Below are 20659 nucleotides of genomic sequence, written 5' to 3'. Positions count from 1 at the left end.
AATTATCTCTGACAAAAGTCATCTCACTGCTCCTTCTCTGAGAGGAATTTTAGTTTTTCTTTACAAACAAAAGCCACTATACCTTTTTACACTCAAACTGCAATGCCCACCACGATGTACATTAAAAAAAGTTACTCTAAGAGGACATATTCAGTTCACACTATCCTACAGTGCTGTGTACAGAAATTTACAAGTTTATACCGATGAACGGTTGAAATTATTCAAATACAAAAAATATTAAATAATTTAAAATAGAAAAAAATAAAATCATTCAAATTAAAAAGTATAACTATTCAAACAGAAAAAGTAAATTCATTTAAATGATAACTCACAAGATATTAATGAAAACTTGATTTAAGGCCTCCATTTTTTTTTCCTACCATGGGAAGTGTTAGAAAAATATTTTTTTTTTTTAATTAAGATCACATTTTTCTCTTGATTGTAACATTTTGGAGGCATTATAAGTATTTTTAGTAATGTGATCTGTTAGGGACTTTGGAAATAATTTTGTATTTAGAAACCAGGTCTGAATAATTTTCCAGAGTTCTGAACACAAGAAAGTGCCTTGGATGCTTTATACCAACATTCTCCAGGTCTCAATATCTAGGACAAAAAAAGTTTTAAAACGTGCACTCACCTCCACGTCACAGATATATTCTGATCCATCCAGAAGTATCACTTTGCACTGCATGCTTTTAGGCTTTTTGACAATCTTTAATGGAGATCGAGATAGTTTACTGCTAGATGATTTCTGAGAAAGTTTATCTTCTTCCAATTGCTGATATTCGAGCTGTTTTGCAGCCCCAGCAGCGAACTCCCGTTCCTTGTCAGTGACCTGTGAAGAGCAAACAATGAACAGTTTTCACTGCAAGACAGGAAATAAATATTGCATTGCTCAGGCAATAGCAGAACCCTTCAGACATTGGTTTTCCTATTTCCAAGAGCAGGAGAGATGTCTGGATGAGGATATTGTGAATGGACACGTATACGTACACAGATGCTTAAACTGCTAACAGTTTCACCTACGTAACTTTGCCATTTAAATGTACCAATAGGGCTTCATTTCAGTTTGACTCGAGGATTTAGTTTAGAAACACTGAGTTTGCAAATGGCATCAAGACTTCACTAAGTAAAGGACGATACAAATGGACTCCTGACTTTTTCAAAACGCATTAGATAGTACCGGTCTTTAAAATAAATCCTTTAAGGGTGCTTGGGTGACTCAACCCATTAAGCGTCCGGCCTCGTCTCATGGTTCGTGGGTTCGGGCCCTGTGCCGACAGCCTGGATGGAGTCTGCTTCGGATTCTGTGTCTCCCTCTCTGCCCCTCCCCCACTCACACTTTGTCTCTGTCTCTCAAAAATAAAATAAACATTAAAAAATTAAGTCATTTAGGGTTTATCTAACTGTACTCTATTGTCTTCATTCACTGGGTCCTTCTATATTCCATGACCCACGACACCTCATATGCATACAAGGTAAGGCCTAGAGAGCTTCAAGTATTAACCTTCTCAGTAATTTTACAATTGTTAAAATATTTGATTTAGCTCTAAATCAATTCAATGAAGCCAGCGGCACTGAAATTCATCACAAAGTAATCCCCTTGGTCTGTTCCCGCCTCCCCCCCTCCCCCCCCCCCCACTGTAATGAGCCACTGTAAGAGCAGATCAAATCTGTCCAAAAGCTTTAATCTGCTTTCAAAGCACAGCAGTGTAGCCCAGGCTAGACTCAAAACTGCAGAGGACATCCTACGGAACAGTGAAATTCTCCCGTGAATCCGTGGAAATCTTTCTGTGCGACTCTTCTAGTTACGGCCTTCTTCTTGATGTGTGTGGGCGTGTATTTATATACATATGTTTTAGTGAAGTATAGTTGACATACAACGCTACAATAGTTTTACGTGCACACAACAGTGATTAAACACTTCTGTACGTTATGCTGTGCTCACAGGATAGCTGCCGTCTGTCACCATCCAATGCCCTCTTCTATCTATGAAAAAACTACCAACGGTGTTAGTGCTGATCCAACTCACGGGCCAGACTATCATTTCCACTAGTCTGCAAATACACACTGACAACGCAAAGAAAGACGTGTTCCAAAGTTCAGGTTAGGCCCCTTGAGTAAGCATGAAATTTCTTCTCTCATGAACATACTATTATACTAGAAGCTGAAAGCACATGGCCTTGGCAGGAAGGCAGTCTTGACAGCTTATCACTTCAACTTGCCTTTTTATTCAGTGGCTACCATTTTGCGACACTCTAATCACAAAGTTCTCTTTCAATGTATTTATTTTGGATTTTAGGTATGGATTTCTGCTTAAAAAAAATTTTTTTTTAGTTTATTTTTTGAGAGAGAGAGAGAGAGAGCGCAGGGAGTGGGGCAGAGAGAGAGGGGGAGTGAGAATCCCAAGCAGGCTCCACACTGTCAGTGCAGAGCCTGATGTGGGAGACTCGAACTCACGAACCATGAGTTCATGACCCAAGCTGAAATCAAGAGTCCGACGCTTAACCGACTGAGCTACCCAGGCACCCCCGGATTTCTGCTTTTAAAGTGGCATCTTCCATCTGGTTTTCCATCCAGAATATTGTAAATACAGTCTTTTCCTCCACTACCTTGCACAGGAAGTCAGGGCAAAATTGTGAGAAGTTCTTCAGGATAAAAAGACACTCATTTGCTGCGTGAAGAAACCAAGAAAAATGGAAATACCAACTTCAAAGGCCCAAAGAGTTGAGAAGGCTAGCGGTAGCTAAAACAAGTAAATATAAGAAAACCTGCAGGTCTGGCGACTTTGTCCAACTTTTTTTTTTTTTTTTTTTTTGACTGTTAGTCTTTCCGTATCAAAGCATTAAAATAGTGCCACAGAAAAGTCAAACATTAATTTTGGCCTTAGGCCAGCTGAAGAAGTCTGGTAACCTTGGAATTTTATGCCACACATTTGCTAAGTGCCTGTATAACTTACGTGAGACTTTTGCACTTTTAATCTACATTTTCATCTCATCACAGGCAAAGCCACCAGAAACTACATTTTTATTTAAATTTTACTACCTGGAGTCAACTTTTTCGATGTATTAGGGAAGGTGAAATTTCATTTTTCCTCTAATAAAATAAAAGTATCTGTATGAGAAAAAAGCTTTCTGGGCTATTCATCAGTCAACGCCAGACGCACCTGAAACCACCAGTGTGCAAAGGGAGGTGTTTCCAGGGGTCGTTTCCACGCACCCATCATTGAGTCTCTCACGCCCATTTTTTCAACAACGTTAACTTCAGACGAGCAGACCAAGGACCTCAAATGAAACGTCCACTGTAGTCACATATAATTCATTACGATTTAAAAATATCAGTAAAACCCTTTAGGCAAATCCTGTTTCACTTAATTCTCATGACAGCTCTGGGAGGTAGGTGTCTAGGTATCCTTACCCTCATTTACACTTGAGGACAGAAAGGGGTGCAGGGCACAACCTCAACAAACTTCCTCCAGGTCATAAAACTAATAGCCTGGAATTCAAATCCCGCCAAGCCCATGATTTAATCATCAACGATAACCAAAATGTGCTTCATTTCACCTCTAGTGTAACTGGGCTCCTAGTATGAATCACAGAAACAGAGGGGAGAAGAACCCAAGGAAACCATCTTTTCTCATCTCTTCACTTTGTGAACGAGGAAGCCGAGGGGCAGAGGCTAGACAAGTTCTCGGAGATGACTCAAATAGGGAAGAGGCAGGAGTTTACTAGTTCTCTGGACTCCACCGCCAGTTACCTTTCCCTTGAAGGGCTTAGTATCATCTCTCTTAGTTTGTTTCCAACATCTGACTTCCAGAAGATCAAGTACATGTATCACGTCCTGGCACAGAAACTCTTCCTTCTCTACAATTATTTCCCACTCTCACGTTTATTTCGTTTCAGAGTTAGGAGGAAAAGAATGGGAAAAAAAAATCCAGTCTTAATAATTTGACATTTCTGAAGTTTTAAAAACAAGCAAAACACCATCACATCTCCAAAAGAGAGAGAGAGAGAGAGAGAGAGAGAGAGAGAGAGAGAGAGAGAACATTAAAGAAAAACCATGAGGGCAAACACAGCTCCTTAAGTTGGAAGGATATCCTTCAGCTCCCCATCATGAAACAGCTTAGATTAGACACAGCATCTATTTACAGAGCATGAAAATAAATGTTTTTTAAATTTCTTTTTAATGTTTATTTATTTTTGAGACAGATAGAGACAGAGTGTGAGCTGAGGAGGGGCAGAGAGGGAGGGAGACACAGAATCTGAAGCAGGCTTCAGGCTCTAAGCTGTTAGCACAGAGCCCAATGTGGGGCTTGAACCCACGAACTGTGAGATCACGACCTGAGCTGAAGTCAGACACTCAACCGGCTGAGCCACCCCGGTGCTCCAATAAATGTTATTTTTAATACTGTTTAAAGGCAGAACTTAAATAGCATGGGAAAAAACATAATCAGGATGCAAACACAGTTTAAGGTAGTAATAATGTGTTGCACCTTGCAAAGAATTTCGTGTCTCTTCCCTCAATATCTCGAATTTCTAGCTTGATACATATACTTCCAACCTAGAAAAGGCCAACTGTTTGCAGGAACTCCTGGGTTTGCTTACCACACGAGACAGTATTCTAACACATGCTGATTTCAGGTTTGAAATTTTAAGCCAAAATAACTTAAAAATGGATTCATTCAAAGCCCAGTATAAATCATGCTTTATATTTTGTATGAAAGCTTTTACAAGAAATATTCACACCACATGTGGCAACTTAAGTATGTCTATTTTGGTAACAGAATTGAACATACGTGCACATAGGAGAGGGAAAGAGATCCACCTGAACACCCATTAAAAGTAGCTGGCAACATGAGGTTCAGAGTGACCCCTGGGAAGAATCAAATTAGCTCTAACCCATAGGCCTGAATAAAAGTCAGGAGCCAAATCAGAAGGTGTGGGGTCTGTCCTTCCTGGAAATCCAGATAAGACCAATAACTTGCAGTGCAGATTTCAGTGGGTTTAAGTGCTTTAATCAAATGAAGGAGTTACCAAGCAAGACTGTGGAATGTCATTCATTGAAAGTCTCAAAACAGCAAAAACTTTCCATCTGCCTGGGACCAGAAGGGGGAAACAGATGACCCCTCATAGTTGCCTCTAGTGCTAAGAGACCAAGGTCGGCCCCCAGACCCCAGAAAAGGTCAGTAAACATTCCTTAATTGGCTTTCTGGGTGATGCTAGCAGGTGCGGGGGAGTTGGTGGCCGCCTGCGTCCTGTGCCCCGGGGCTCACCTCCTTCCTCACGGGGGTGCTGTGTGCCGCGCCCTCGAACTGTTCCAGAGCCTGCTGCTGGTCCTCACCGCTGGGCTCAGGCCCCTGCTGCTGCGCCCCGGCTTGCCCCTGCGCCCCCGCTGCCTCCTGGGGCTCGGCCTCCTGCTCTGGCTTGGATTCTGAGTCTGAGCCGGATTCGGTCGTCATGGTTGATTGTTCTGCAAACAGAAAATGGCACGGTCCCATCACTTGGTGCGATTACCTTCCCTAGGCAAGAGAGCCAGGATCTCCCCTGAGGGGCTGCGCGGAGCCACTTTTGCAAAAGGAGCGAAACAGGCCTGCAATCGGAACACAATCCTATTGCACGCACCTAGCAGACGACCTAAATTCACCGCAAAGATGGGTGCCTGTGAATGGTTCAGAATTAACACGTAACTAGAAGTCAAAATTTATTCGTAATGATCACAGGTTTTATTCCTATTAGATTTTTGCCACAGATGGCCGTACAATGTCATTAAGGTAACGTCACAATAATTACATAACTGAGATACATTTAATTTCGGAAAATGAATCTGTAGCATCAGCCGGGTCTATATTTTAATCTCTGGGAAGGATGATCTAATAATGGAAGTGGATATCCTTTCTCATTCCCTCTCCCTTTCTGTCCCTACACAGGGCCCCTTGCTCTGCCTCCGGAACCCCTGAATCTATCCATTACTTCCATGAGCAAATGCCTTTTCTCCGATTTCTCAGAACCCTGTTATCCCCGTGTGAATGAACAATGACAACTACACCAGAGGCTTCCTCAGTGACGTGGAAGGTGTCCCATCCTGCACAAGCCCTGATTGGGGCTGGAGGGAGGCTGGGCAGTCTCACCTCTCCCTCCTTCATGAGTGAAAATTCACTGCTTCTTCCTGGCTTCCTCCTTCCCCCGGGCGTTGAAAAAGGAGTCTGTCTCAGCTCTTTAGGGGACTCAAACAACAGATCTTATATCGTAATCTGCTCTTACATCTAAAGACCCCTACTAAAATATAACCACCATCAGGGCGCTTGGGTGGCTCAGTGGGTTAAGCACCCAACTTCAACTCAGTTCATGATCTCACAGTTCGTGTATTTGAGCCCCGCGTCGGGCTCTCTGCTGTCAGCACAGAGCCGGCTTCAGATCTTCTGTCCTGCTCTCTCTTTGCCCCTCCCCTGCTTGTCCGTGTTCTCTCTCTCAAAATAAATAAAAACGTTCAAAAGTATATAATCACCATCTCGTAATGGCTTGCGAGTCAAGCATTTTGTGCCTTCGTTTCTACATCTACCAAATGAGGGAAGCGAACGTGACCGTATCCAGAGAACTTAATTTTCTGTGGTTACTTCTTCCCCCTAACTAAGGGGCACACCACTGTGTTTAAAGCAGTTTTCTGCTTTCAACAGCAAGAGAGGTGCTATGCCAGTGGCTACCATGTGGTTTTAGGTGATTTCTTGAGTATGTGGTTAATAGCTCAAAAACAAATATCCCAGCCTATCCTGGAATTTCCCTTCCTAAATCTAATTTCATGGTAAAAAAAATATATCAGGAACAAAGGGCTAGTATAATATTGTAAGCAAATGACACAGCCATTAGTGAAATACAGAATTACACAAAATACTACTCCACAGTAAAATCACCATGGAGTTCCGATCTTCACAATATGCGCTGGAATAGGTTTAATAATTAGAAGAAGAGGGAGCACACAAATGCCAGTCTATGTTATAAATGAAATTCAACATCCATGCTTTCTATTTAGGGTTCGTTCGTTCGTTTATTTATTTACTTATTTTTAACAATCAGCAGCTATTCTCCCTCTTGCACAAAAGACGTCAACCTGGCAGCGTGCAGTTGCCCAAAGCATATGTAAATATCCAGACCAAACACAGAACAAGATAGTGATCCAAATAAAACTATCGAATTTCCTTCCTGCCTCTAACATTACCTTTTAGATTTTTAAGCAAATCTGAGAGTAAACAGTATATTCTCTGTTGTGTGCTTTCACTAGAAAGCATCAAGTCTACAGAAAAGACGGTGGAGGAGGAACAAAGGTGATGGTATTGTGTAATTCAGAGCCTACAATCAAAGTCTACCTTTTAGAAGGGGAAGATTAATTCACTGAACTCTTATTAAGTACCAAATAGAAGTCAAGTACTGTCCATGGTTTAGAAATAAACATGTTTGTAACTCCCCTCCTCACCCCAAGGAGTGGCACAAATGACTTCTTCTCAGAATCCATGTTCTCCATCTTTTAGTAATTAAACTTTGTTTTAACCGGTATTCCTCCCCCTCCAGCTTCAGACCACAATTAATTGAGGTCATGTGATGAAGTGTGGACCAATGAGAAAAGAGAGTATATGTATTCAAAATGTTTAGGTCATTTTTCCTAAAGGCAAGGGCCCTTGCCCTAGGTTTCCTTTTCTCATTGGCTAGAAAAAAATGGTGGACATAATTGCCACACACTCAGTCATGGAGACCTCAAATTCAGAAGGATGCCAGAGCTGTCCCTTCCAACCTGGGCCCCTGGATGAACCCATGGAGCACAGCTCAGTTGCTCTGTATTGTGCCACGAGGCAGAAATCCATTTCTGTCTTCTCTGAACGTGAGTTTGCTAGCTCAGAGCCAATCTAATACATATTCTTCAGACTAAAATTCTACTAAAATGCAGTCATACTCCAGTGGTTCCCATTTCAGTAAAACAAAGTAGCTTTCCCTCAATCTCACGTCCTCCATCGGCTACGACCGGATTTCTCTGCTTTCCACTCCTAGCTTCTCAAAAAAATATCGTTGACCCTTATCGTCGTCTACTTCCTCCCTTCCCCACTCCCTACAGCCACAGCAGTCTGACTCCACTGGGGTGGACGATGCCATGGACAACCCACTCTTGTCGTCCTCATCACATTTGATCTCTTAGCAGCCCCAGCAAGGGTGGTAAGACTTTTCTTGTCAGCACGTTTCCTTCTCTTGGGATTCAGAACGCACCACACCCTCCTGCCTTTCTCCAGTCTCTCAGGCTACACCCTCTCATTCTCTTTAATGGGCAACTTCTTATCCAACCTCTACATGTGGGAATGTCCTAGAAAACTCCGTCTGGCTCTCTCCTCACTTTACGCTTGCGCCCCAGCTAATGATACGCTTTCCTGGGGCTTTAAATACTTCCTAGAAGCCAACTGCTCGTGCATTTGTAACTCTGGTCTGAACCTCTGAGGTTTCAAACCCAGCTGCCCACTTGACATTCCTAACAGCTCACAAGTATCAATCAATTTTCCTCTTCCAAATCTGTTCTTCCCCTCACTCTTCTTCCTCACCCCAATAAATGGCAATGCCATTCCTTCAAGCCACAATTCCAGAAGTCAGCCTTGATATTTCCTTTTCCTTACCTTCCCTATCTTTGGCAAAATATGTAATTTTGCACATATTCAAATAGCTACGTAAAAACATGTTTCCAAAATATATCTTGAATTGGCCCCCTGCCGCCATGCAAGCTATCATTTCTTTCCTGAACTCCTTAATAACCTCTTCTTCCCTGTCGATTCCTACCCACCTCTAATTCTAATCTTCATAAAACATAAATGTACTCCTATCACTCCTGTTAATAGCTTCCCGATGTGCACAAAGAAAAACCCAAACTTGTAATTGCCATGGGTTTCAAGCACAAGCCTCGGCCTCAACACCCTATCCCTGCCCAGAGGCCCTTGCCTACCCCTCTCCCCCACTATGATCCAGCCAAGTGACTGCCTTTTGATTTGCAAACCCCAGCAAAGTTTTTTGCCTCCAGATTTTTTAGGTATGCTGTTCTCTGCAAGAATGTTCTTTCCTGTCCTTCAAGTGACCAACTTCCCCATTCCCCAAGTGTCAGCTGAGAGAGGCATTCCCTTTTTACACAGTTACCCTACGTGGGCTCATGGTTTCTTACCTATTATCTATCAAACTTAACGGTTATTCAAACCCTCCCCTGACCTCCTTCCAACATCCTCATGAGTGGCAAACAGGTGTATTTATACCCCAATATACCCAGTTCCAACATAGTACCTTAGGACAGAGTAGGTATTTCAATAATTTTTTGGAGAACAATAAAACCAACCCCATCATCATATCTGTCTACCTGTGTAAATGTGTAATAACTCTTCCTTATAGTCTTGAACCATTGTAAAATCTCTCAAGTGATGAAAAAGTAGGTATTTCAAGGGTTAATGGAAAACAGAACTCAGTTACAACTTTCAGAATTGAAATCTCCCTACAAGGTAATAGACACTATTGGTCTGATCACACACTAATGCTTTTACCAGGAGACCAAAGGGTTTTTCAAACACTCAAACAGAAAATGTTTAGGTGGCTTAGAAAACCTCTAGAAGAGTAACCAAAGAGTCACTAGATCATAAAATTTTTAAAAAGATGCAAACTACTAGAAAAAGTACATTTATAAAGATGCCTAATTTTCTTCCTAGACAGGGCGTTTTTGTGCATAAATCATATGTTGAGGGGTGCCTGGGTAGCTCCGTTGGTTGAGCGTCTGACTCTTGATTTTGGCTCAGGTCATGATCTGAGGGTCACGGGATCAATCCCAGAGGTGGGCTCCATGCTGAGCGTAAAGTCTGCTTAATATTCTCTCTCTCTCTCTCTCTCTCTGTCCCTCTCCCCAACTCGCGTGTTAAAAAAAAAAAAAGATACCTTCAGTATCTTCTTCTATTTTCTATGAGTATTATATTTAAGATTCTGTTCTTATGTGTGTTTCAGCAAATAATAACTACAACTTACTTAATAATCAAAAGTCAAAATGATTACAGAAGTAGAACCAGAATCGTATCTCAAAATATAAACATTTTAGTTCATTTCATGAACTATGCTCATTTCATAAATCTACGTATAATCTATAGATCTAATACATGAAAATAATTAGGAGCAAGTAGGTTTTCATGTGGGGAGAGTGGGTGACTGACTTAATGTCTTTAGTCTCCTGCTTCCTCTTCCATAAAACAAAGGGTTCAGCCTAGAAATTAGTGATGACCAAGGACGCTGGGCTTGGGGAAGGGGCAGTGGAGGGAAGTGAAAGGCCCCAAACGTCAGATCTTCTTACAGTTTAAGCCAACAAGTCTGTCACCTCTATCACCATCTCTTCCTTCAGCTTCCTTGTCTTTATAAACGTAAGGAGTTTTTGCAAAAATGTATTGGTAGTATAGCCTCCATTGGGGTGGATGTATCAATGCACTCTCAACTTTAAAAAGTTGTCCACGGGGCACCTGGATGGCTCAGTCAGTTGAGCGTCTGACTTCGGCTCAGGTCATGATCTCGCGGTTCGTGAGCTCTGGCCCCACGTGGGGCTCTGTGCTGCCAGCTCGGAATCTGGAGCCTGCTTCGATTCTGTGTCTCCCTCTCTCCCTGCCCCTCCCCCGCTCATGCTCTCTCTCAATAAATAAATATTAAAAGGCATTTTTTTTAAGTTGTCTAATAGATGTTAAAATAGGAATCTTTCCAAATACATGGCCTTCGCTCCTTGCTATACATGAACTAAAAGAGAAAAGTTAGTACAGAAACATCCCAATTTTGAGTTTCAGTTTTATTATTCTGGTCATGAAACCATTTTGCGACCTGCTTTTCTCTGTGATTTCATGACTTGTGCCCAAGGCAGAGAGCCAGCTATACAGAAGCTGAATAAAAATACAAAATGGATAGAACCCAGCAACAACTTATCAACTATTTCAATTATAAAATAACCTACCATTATTTTCTACCTACCTACCATGTAATACTTTACCTGCCATACATCACACAAATCACAGAAACTCAACCTTGAATAAACTTCTAGGCACTTGTCAAATATTTCTTAAGTGTAAGATTTTCGCCAGCACTGTATGCATAATATAATGAATGAAAATCATTGCTGTTTCTTGACTAATTGTAATAAAATTTTCATTGCTGCTGAGAGATAGTAAAGTAATAAACCTTAAAAATGCAAGGCATTTTAGTTCTGGAATCTCACTAGAATCAGTATGTAATTCCACATATCTGAAAGGGTGTAAGTTCGTACCGTATATATGAGTAAACAGTATTGGCACCCTCCATCAATCAATTCGGCTTCAAAACTTGTTTTATTTATTTTTTTATTTTTATTTAAAAAAAATTTTTTTTTTAATGTTTATTTATTTTTGAGACAGAGAGAGACAGAGCATGAATGGGGGAGGGTCAGAGAAAGAGGGAGACACAGAATCTGAAGCAGGCTCCAGGCTCTGAGCTGTCAGCACAGAGCCTGACGCGGGGCTCGAACTCACGGACCGTGAGATCATGACCTGAGCCGAAGTCGGGCGCTTAACCGACTGAGCCATGCGGGCGCCCCTCAGCTTCAAAACTTTTAAGTCTTCTTCCCTACCCGCCTGCCCATATGAGCAAATGATAAACTGCTTTTTAAATTGCAAACAATTAAAAACATAAGCATCTAAATACAGTACTTTAAAATTTTTTTTAATGTTTATTTTTTGACAGAGAGAGAGAGAGAGAGAGAGAGAGAGAGAGAGAGAGACAGAGCATGAATGGGGGAGGGGCAGAGAGAGGGGGAGACACAGAACCGGAAACAGGCTCCAGGCTGTGAGCTGTCAGCACAGAGCCTGACGCGGGGCTCGAACTCACGGACCGTGAGATCATGACCTGAGCCAAAGTTGGGCGCTCAACTGACCGAGCCACCCAGGTGCCCCAAATATAGTACTTTTAACTTTAACTCATTGTTTTTGTAACTTTACAGAGTGCACTTCTAGTCTTATACCAAAATGCCAAAGCATTTTCTTAAAGCAGATTTGTAGGGTATTTGCATTGCTTCGATGTTTCTTATATTCATTCCTTGCTTTCTTGGATGCCCCTTTCCACTTAAAATTGAACATTTCCCTTCCAACTCACTAAAGGCCACTATTTTCCAGTGTCCCCTTCCCTTCTGATACATTCACTTGGGGGTAAACGTAGCTGTCAATTATTTCAGTTACTGGAAGTAAACACCAGCACTTGTAATTCCAAATTGAAAGAGATACAAAATTATTTGGTGGACGCACTCCGCCCTTTCTTTAAACCAAATTTACCTGATCTGCTGTGTTTTACTTAAGCTAAGGAAAAAAAAAAAAAAGGCTTGGATTGCTAGAAACTCTGCATCCTAAAAGTTGGGGAAGGACTTTCATTAAGTATTCCCGCGGGATGGCAAGAAGGGTCCTCTATCTTTTCATGAAGACATGAATTGTATTCGTTATGCCTCTCTCAGGGACAGATTTAGGAAATGACTACCAAAGGAAATGGTGAGGAGTTTCAAAGAAGACGGCGTGCAGGTATAAATGAAGTCATGGTTCCATTTCACCTATAAAAAATGGTCATGGCTTCCCTCTGCAGCTCTAATTTTCTATTTGTGAGGAGAAAAAAAAGCCAGTTTGTCCTCATCTTTCCCACTTTTAGAAGGAGCATTTTAAAATCTCCATCTCCTGACTGCTTAATTAGCTTCTCTATTCTAATTTACCTCCCTCTCTTGCTGATATGAAAATTCAAGCATGTTAAAAGACAGCAACCTAGCTAGGACTTAGGACAGGAAAATGTGCAGTGTCATTTACCTGCACAAAGCAGGATTCCTACTGAATAACCAAGCACTTTGTTAACAAAACAAAACAAAACAAAACAACAACAAAAACCCTTCAGACCATTTACTTGTTATCGGGGATACAAGACTAAAATGGACAAACTGTTTTTTTTAAAAAGCAAGGTTTTTGGGGCGCCTGGGTGGCTCAGTCGGTTGAGCGGCTGACTTCGGCTCAGGTCACGATCTCACGGTCCATGAGTTCGAGCCCCGCGTCGGGCTCTGTGCTGACAGCTCGGAGCCTGGAGCCTGTTTCGGATTCTGTGTCTCCTTCTCTCTGACCCTCCCCCGTTCATGCTCTGTCTCAAAAATAAACGTTAAAAAATAAATAAATAAAATAAAAAGCAAGGTTTTTTTCCTCTTACATTTCAAGTATCAGTTCATAGGAGAAGAGAAGCTAGTAGAACTGTATAAAAGTTAACATTTGTGATGACGGAATAGTATTCACCATCAACTGTGAGCAGACTACAAGACAGTAATATCTCCAGGCCCTTCTCCTGGATTTTGCCTATTTGCGTTAGGAAAGGAGGAAAAAAAAAAAAAAAAAAAAAAGCCCTAGTACCATCCATCTTCAGAAACAAAAAACAAACCCAAGACAACAAGGAAAGCAAATCAGCCTGCTCTTGGGCTCACGCACACTCCACCCCACTACGGCCCCATCTTCCCCCTCTAGCATTGTCCCAGCTCCTCATCATTCTTTAGAGCCATGCTTATGGAAGGAACTGGCTTCTCATGTTGTCACCAAAGCCTCCCTCCCACCCAGTCTTCAGAGAGTCCTCCGCTATTCTAACACACCTTACCAATGACCTCCCCGCAAGCCAATAGACCCCAGGTGAAGGGGGCATCCCTTCTCTTTGAATTCTCTGTGTTTTGGACACTCTCTTGATTTTCCTTCTGCCTGTTCTGGCTACTCTTTCTCATCTCCCTTTGCCTCTTCACGGCCTGTTTCTGATTTTCTCTTTCTCAACTTGATAGTTCTCTAGGAGTCCGCCATACTCTCCCAACCCTCTTCCTTGGAAAGTTCGTCTACTTCATTTCAAATGTAATGATAGCTCGCAAATAGAAGTTCATCAGTTTGGGACCTCTCTGAGCTACAGATCCATATATACAACTTGACTTCCCACCTCCCTTCCCTGGATATCTCAGAGGCAGCCCAACTGAGCACTTCTCCCTCCAAACCCCTGATGCCCCCACATTCCCACCCAACCCCCCCATCTCTTCCACAGCAGTCTTCCCCATCTCAGTAGTAGGTGGGCTTCCATCTGTCCAGCTGCTCAAGCCAGGGACTGGACCAGCACCCCTCTCCTTGCCCCCCACGCAATCCGCTTCACGGCAGGCTACTGCACCTCTTGAGTCGTGTGCAAAGAAGGAAAACAGCAGAGAGTTCTATGCAGAGGTCATCAGTCGAGGGCAGAGCAGCGTGAAAAGTCAAGTGCATTTACTTGTGTGAGAGTGTGCAGTCTGCTGCAGCTGGAACATAAGGGGTGTGTGGGGAGTGGCGAGGGGTGAGGAGACACGTGGGGAGGAAGTCAGGTCCTGCGAGGCTGTCTGATCCCGCTAAGGAGACTTGTGGCATCACACAGAGACCACTCTGGCAGCCACAAGGACAACTAATAGCAGAAGGGGCCAGCTGGACTTTTTCATTATTTCAGCTCAAAATCAGACCAAATTAACAAAGCAAGGAGGCCTTGATGGGGCAGCAGTGGACCAGTTACTCCTCAAAGCACCAAACAGTGGAATTCAAGGACTGGTCGTTACAAAAGATCTTCAACAACTTGACAACAGAGAACTGAGATGCTACGTGTTTCTGACTAGCAGCAGGGGCGATGGATATATATATTTTTTCTTTAAACAAGCTTTTTGGCCATACGAACCTCAATTCTTATAAGCCGATATGGAAATTCCTATGGCGATGGCTGACTTTAAGATCAAAGAAGCAGAAAGCTGGATTTTTTTTTTTTTTTTAATGAAGATGACACAATCATTCAAAAATTAACTTCACGATGACCAGTGTAAGCCTGCAGAGGATTACCCAGATCCATCAATACGGAGACCGATTTTTGACAGGACTGTACATCTACAATTCAGAGCTGGGAATTTAAAAAACATGACCACCCCCACCGCCACCCTGACCCCGCCGCCCCTAAGGCCACAGTCCCGTTTCAAGGAGTGTACATTCTGACGGTGACCCTATGAAGCAAACCAACCACGGCGCCCAGGATGCAATAAGAGGGCTTTCAACAACTCTGAGGGGGCAGAGAGGGTTTACACAGGAAATAACCTTAGTTTGATGGAAAAATAATCACTAACTCCTGTCCCAAGTGAAAGCGCTACTTTTATGCTTTGTAAAAATCACAGGCTACTTCAGGAAGATAAAAGGGAAATTAGCGATAAATCAAAGGGCAGGAGAGGCACCCTGCCAGGGCAGAAGGGCACAAACCATCTTCAAGTCCGACACAGGCTCTGTGACCTTGATGGGATGTGTCTTCTCTTGTGTTCCAAAATTCTGAAATTCTAGGATTCCTGAGGGCCGGAGATACTATTGTAGTAACAGCATGAAATCTAAGGAAATGTTGTCCTTCAAGATAAAAGAAGACAGATACGGTGCTTACCGACTGGCCCCAAAGGCCAGAACGCAAACAGGGCAAGGTAATCTCAGGCACTGGCGAGAAAGCCAACCTCCCACCTCCCCACCACCGCAAGGTCAGCTGAAGGCTTCATTAACTGAGGCAATTAAGGTCTCATTTCACCGAAGCAACGCTTTACCCAGATAATCTGGAAAAGCTGAAGGAAACTTACTCAGAGTTTACGTAATACGTTGGAAAACCCGGTTCGTTTTTGGTAGGCTTTTAGCTTTTCAAAAGCTCAAAAACGTTCAGCGCTAGGTGTGAGCAGAAAAATTAACCAATGCAAACAGACAGAGATGATGGTTATGATTATGTAAGTGACCACCTTATCGATATGGGTTCATATTTGCTAATCCGACTGGTGCCACACGCCGGGGCACAAAACCCCACGTATCTTTGACGTGTCAAAAATATTTCATTGTTCCCAGAAGTGCCCGAATACATTTCAACAAGCCAAGGAAGCAGCTGATGCTATTTATACGGCAGCTCGTGTTAGTGAAGAGCCTTGAACAGAGTTCAGTGACAGCACAAACAGGAGACACAGATTCCTGGGGGGACAAGCCCCTTGCAAATAAAATCAACAGAGACACAGGCAGAGGAGCCGGTTCAGGCTCCGTTCTAGGACGCTTGCATTATGACCACTCTGATAAACGAACGAAAGTTCCCAAACGGGGATTCCTGAACCCCAGAGACGGGGAAAGAGAACCTTCGGTCTGAGAGGTTGTTCTGCGATTGCAAAGGAAAAAAGTGTACATTCATGCAATGACAGAGCTGCTCACACGAACCAAGTTTCTTTACTTGTGGCTGGAAATGTATCAGTTAAGGTTAGAAATACTGGCTGCATCGTTTCTTCATCCATTAATACACTCAACAAACATTTCCTGAATAGCTGTTCTGGGGCCTGAGGATACATCAGATAAAGACAAATGGGTCTCTCCTTTAGTGGAGCCTTTGTTCTAACTGACTGGAAAAAAGAAAAACTGTCAGATAGATGTTATTAGATAATCCAATCTAGGGTAGATGGGTGGGGCGCCTGAGTGGCTCAGTCCCTTAAGCATCTGACTCTTGACTCCAGACTTCTACTTAGGTCATGATCACTGGGTTCGTGGTTCGTGAGTTTGAGTCCCAAGTCAGGCTCTGCACTGACAGTTCAGAGTTTGCTTGAGATTCACGCTCTCTTCCCTCTCCCCAGCACTCTTTCTCTATCTCAAAATACATAAACTTAAAGAAAAAAGAAAAGAAAAAAGAAAAAAAAAGCAGATGGATGGCTTCTTACATTGGTAGTAAGGGAGGCTTCTCCCTTACTACCAGGATATATATATATAGGGGAGGATATATATATATTTTAACATTTATTTATTGAGAGAGCATGAGCTAGGGAGGGGCGGAGAGAGAGGGAGACACAGAATCCAAAGCAGGCTCCAGGCTCTGAGCTGTCAGCACAGAGCCCGATGTAGGGCTCAGACCCATGACCCATGAGACCATGACCCGAGCCAAAGTTGGACATTTAACTGACGGAGCCATCCAGGTGCCCCAAGAAAAAGATATTTAAGTCAGTATTCCAATATCGAGAATAATTTGCCCTGTGAGGATACAGGGGCTGGGATAATACCTTCCAGAAAAGACTAGTGTCTGGGGCCCGCAAGGACCAAATGAGCTTGGGGTGGTCAAGAAATGAAAAGAAGGCAGAGGTAGCGGGGACCCAGCAGGTGCGGGGAAGAATGGTACCCAACGTAGTAGAAAACGTGACCCGGGGCCAGACGGTAAGGGTCTTGGTAAGCCACTTTATGTAGGTGGGTATTATTTTAAACACAATGGAACATTTCAAGATGAGGTCTTACTGGTACTTTAAGAAGACCAGTCTGGCCTCCAAGTGAAGGAGCAAGGGTGACAGCAGGGAGAGCAGTTAGCAGCTGTGGCGACAGTCCAGACAAGGAGCAGGGCAGTAGAAGAGGAGACGGAGAGGAGGGGCACCTTGCCAGTGCCAGCTGAAACTCTGGGGCTGTGAGATGAGAGGGGGAACGGATTACGCTGGCAGGCAAACTCCCTTACAAGCGTTAGGTCTCCCAGAAACACAGGGGTCCCTCAAGATGAGAAGGTGGCAAAGAATGCATTCTCCGGTAGGGAGGGAGCCCCCAGCCGTCACAGGTCAGGGGTCAGCCAGGACTCTTCTAGGCGGCACTCCATCACCTTCAGCAAGGGAATTCATCGGTGAGCCCTACACCATCAGCGATCATTTTTAAAAACATCTCGGGGCGCCTGGGTGGCTCAGTCGGTTAAGCGGCCGACTTTGGCTCAGGTCATGGTCTCGCGGTCCGTGAGTTCGAGCCCCGCGTCGGGCTCTGTGCTGACGGCTCAGAGCCTGGAGCCTGTTTCAGATTCTGTGTCTCCCTCTCTCTGACCCTCCCCCGTTCATGCTCTGTCTCTCTCTGTCTCAAAAATAAATAAACGTTAAAAAATAAAAACATCTCATTCAGGTGAGAAACAATGCCGGCCTTTATTTACAATGCAAGTATTCTGGTGGGCTAGGGGACAGCTCCAGTTTCAAAAAAAAAAAAAAAAAAAAAGCATTAACTTGAAAAGCTTTGGCCCTTTGGGTATAGAATGCTTTTGTAGACTTCATCTGAGAACCTAGCTAATGGCTAAATGGCATTTGTACCTATACGCTTGTTTCACACATAATCTGGCAGAGAATCTTAGTCCCCATGAAGCTTTAACGTGATTACCACCAAGATGCTGTCATTATCAGGAACTGTCAGTAGAGTTTCTAGTCTATGAGCTTTACACAAGAGCCCTGCCGGCGCTATTAAAGGGTTTTATTTAAATTCCTAAACTGTCCATATATGAACTGTATCTTGCTCTGGGTCTGACACAGAAAAACAGAACAAAACAAAAAAAAAAACACCTTTCAAAACACAGGGCAGTGCTTTCCCCCACAACATGTTTATATGTTTGTCACTTGGACAAGCATTTGAATGTAGTATTCGATATACAGCAAAAACACTCTACAGAGCTTTCCCAGGGATAGGAAATTGCCACATATCTATCTATTTTCAGGAGTTAACATGAATATTTGAATTTAGTTCCCTGATAGCTATGTTTATAGCAGTTCATTAGCGTTCCCTATCTCTGAAATAGAGTTCAGACTGGATGAGGACTTCATTTCCCTTAGCCAAAGGCATTCCCATACTATTCTTGACCTTTTAAGCAAAAAATTAAATCATAACGGAAATTTCAGGCCACCAAAAAAATATAAAAGAAAGAGCAGAGTGTTTAGCCCTTATGGCAAAGTGAATCCTAGAAAGTGGGAGAGAATATGCTAATCATAGCAACTATTCTCTCTACTTTCTGTTAAAAATAAATCTTTCTTAGGCAGAAACTGTCATTAAGTCCTCAACATGTATATCACAATTCAAACAGCATTTTTGCTTCTAAACACTCTACAAATATTATAAAGTGCTGCTTTACATGGCTTCCGAAAAGCAAAGTTCACTTTCTCAAATGAAGAGGACCTTCATGAGTTGAATTAACAGCTGAAATAATTTCTCATAACCCTTTTGTACTTTCATTTACTTTTTTTTTAATGTTTATTTATTTTTGACAGAGAGAGAGAGAGAGAGAGAGAGAGCGAGCATGAACAGGGAAGGGGCAGAGAGAGAGGGAGACACAGAATCGGAAGCAGGCTCCAGGCTCCGAGCTGACAGCACAGAGCCCGACGCGGTGCTCGAACTCACAGACCGTGAGATCATCATCTGAGCAGAAGTCGGCACTCAACCGACTGAGCCACCCAGGCGCCCCTCATTTTCTTTTTTAATTAACAGGGTATGGTATTAGAGAAAGTAAGAGAGGTTGGTCTCAGGTCACCTACAGGTGCATGGTGCTAAGCTCCTCCCTTCCGTTCTCCCCTACAAGCTCACCCCTGACCACCCGGAAGCGACGTTACACCCACAGGACAGGTGAGCACAGTGATGTTAGCGCAGACCTTGCCCAGAGTCATGTAACAATAAACACAGAGCCAAGCGTTAAATCTAGTTTCTGCCTCCAAGAGTAAAGCTTTCTTCCACACAAGTTTATTGGGTACACCAATAAAATCTGCTCTTATAGAAGTGGACAACTTTTCAAAGTTATTGTTTTAATTTTTTTTTTTTTTTTTTTTTTTTTTTGAGACAGAGACAGAGCATGAGCAGGGGAGGGGCAGAGAGAGAGGGAGACACAGAATCTGAAGCAGGCTCCAGGCTCCGAGCTGTCAGCACAGAGCCTGACGCGGGGCTCAAACTCACGGACCGTGAGATCATGACCTGAGCTGAAGCTGGGCGCTCAACCGACTGAGCCACCCAGGCACCCCTCAAAGTTATTGTTTTATATGATCATCTGTGATTCCATATTGCTAATATGCTATTTTACTCTTCTACTTAATGTAAGCCAAACAATAATAAAGTATAAAATTATACTCTTTTCCCTATTTTAAATTATGTATTTATATACACATTATATATAATATACAATATATATAACATATACATAATATAAAATGACAATACTAGTTTCTTCCTTCATGAAAAAGGTTTCTAATCTCATATGACCCTTCAGGGTTCTGTCCCAGGTTGCCATTTTATTCCTGGAAAACCAAAAAATAAATGATCATTGTCACACCTAGAGAAAACGTGAACGATACCCACTCTGCTTCTAGATTCCTATTTACTGATAAGTAAAGATTCCTATTTTCACTGATAAGTGGTTAATTTTAAGCTTCCAACAGACAAACCTAAGTTTTAATCAGTTTCCACTTTGTAAGTGTGTGGGTGGAAGGCCTCAAACTGACAAGAAGCCAGGAACACACGTTTCAAGTGTATAAGCGTCCAATGCCACTGTTTAAGATTTTCAAGAATTTCACAGCTAAAATGAAAAGAGGAGAGAAAAGGAGATAGAATTGGCCAACAGTGCAGAAGAAATGCACTATCTCCGGGAAGAACGTATTAGCAAAAAGTATCTTTGGCACCTTAATGCAGGAGCATATTTTTCTATTACCCAACATCTGACTCTGCATCTGTGAGAAATGAGGTGTGAACCATATAGACAGTGAATAAATTAAAACAGAGTCAGATTCCATACAGTCATCTACCAGCAAACAGCTCTCCAACTCTTTTCTGAAATGGGTCTCT

At 42.7% G+C, this 20659-nt stretch overlaps 1 protein-coding gene across 30 annotated transcripts in view; it reads right to left on the bottom strand.

Moving 5' to 3' along the window:
- Window positions 1-20659, bottom strand: part of EPB41L3 (erythrocyte membrane protein band 4.1 like 3) — a 231838-nt gene that overhangs the window by 86340 nt on the left and 124839 nt on the right. For 29 of the 30 annotated variants that reach the window (XM_086682512.1, XM_086682509.1, XM_086682511.1 and 26 more), the window contains 2 exons: window positions 5273-5469; window positions 638-835 (listed from right to left, as the gene is read on the bottom strand). In XM_086682512.1, the coding sequence (XP_086538638.1) occupies window positions 638-835; window positions 5273-5458 (384 nt within the window). In that variant the 5' untranslated portion in view covers window positions 5459-5469. Of the gene's footprint in view, window positions 1-637; window positions 836-5272; window positions 5470-20659 lie in introns of those variants that run through there. The other variant, XM_086682516.1, reaches the window with a different exon arrangement.

This window comes from Puma concolor, chromosome D3, assembly GCF_028749965.1.
Source record: "Puma concolor isolate L17-30 chromosome D3, mPumCon1.1.hap2, whole genome shotgun sequence".
NCBI classification, from domain to species: Eukaryota; Metazoa; Chordata; class Mammalia; order Carnivora; family Felidae; genus Puma; species Puma concolor.
This window is presented reverse-complemented; position numbering and strand designations above follow the sequence as displayed.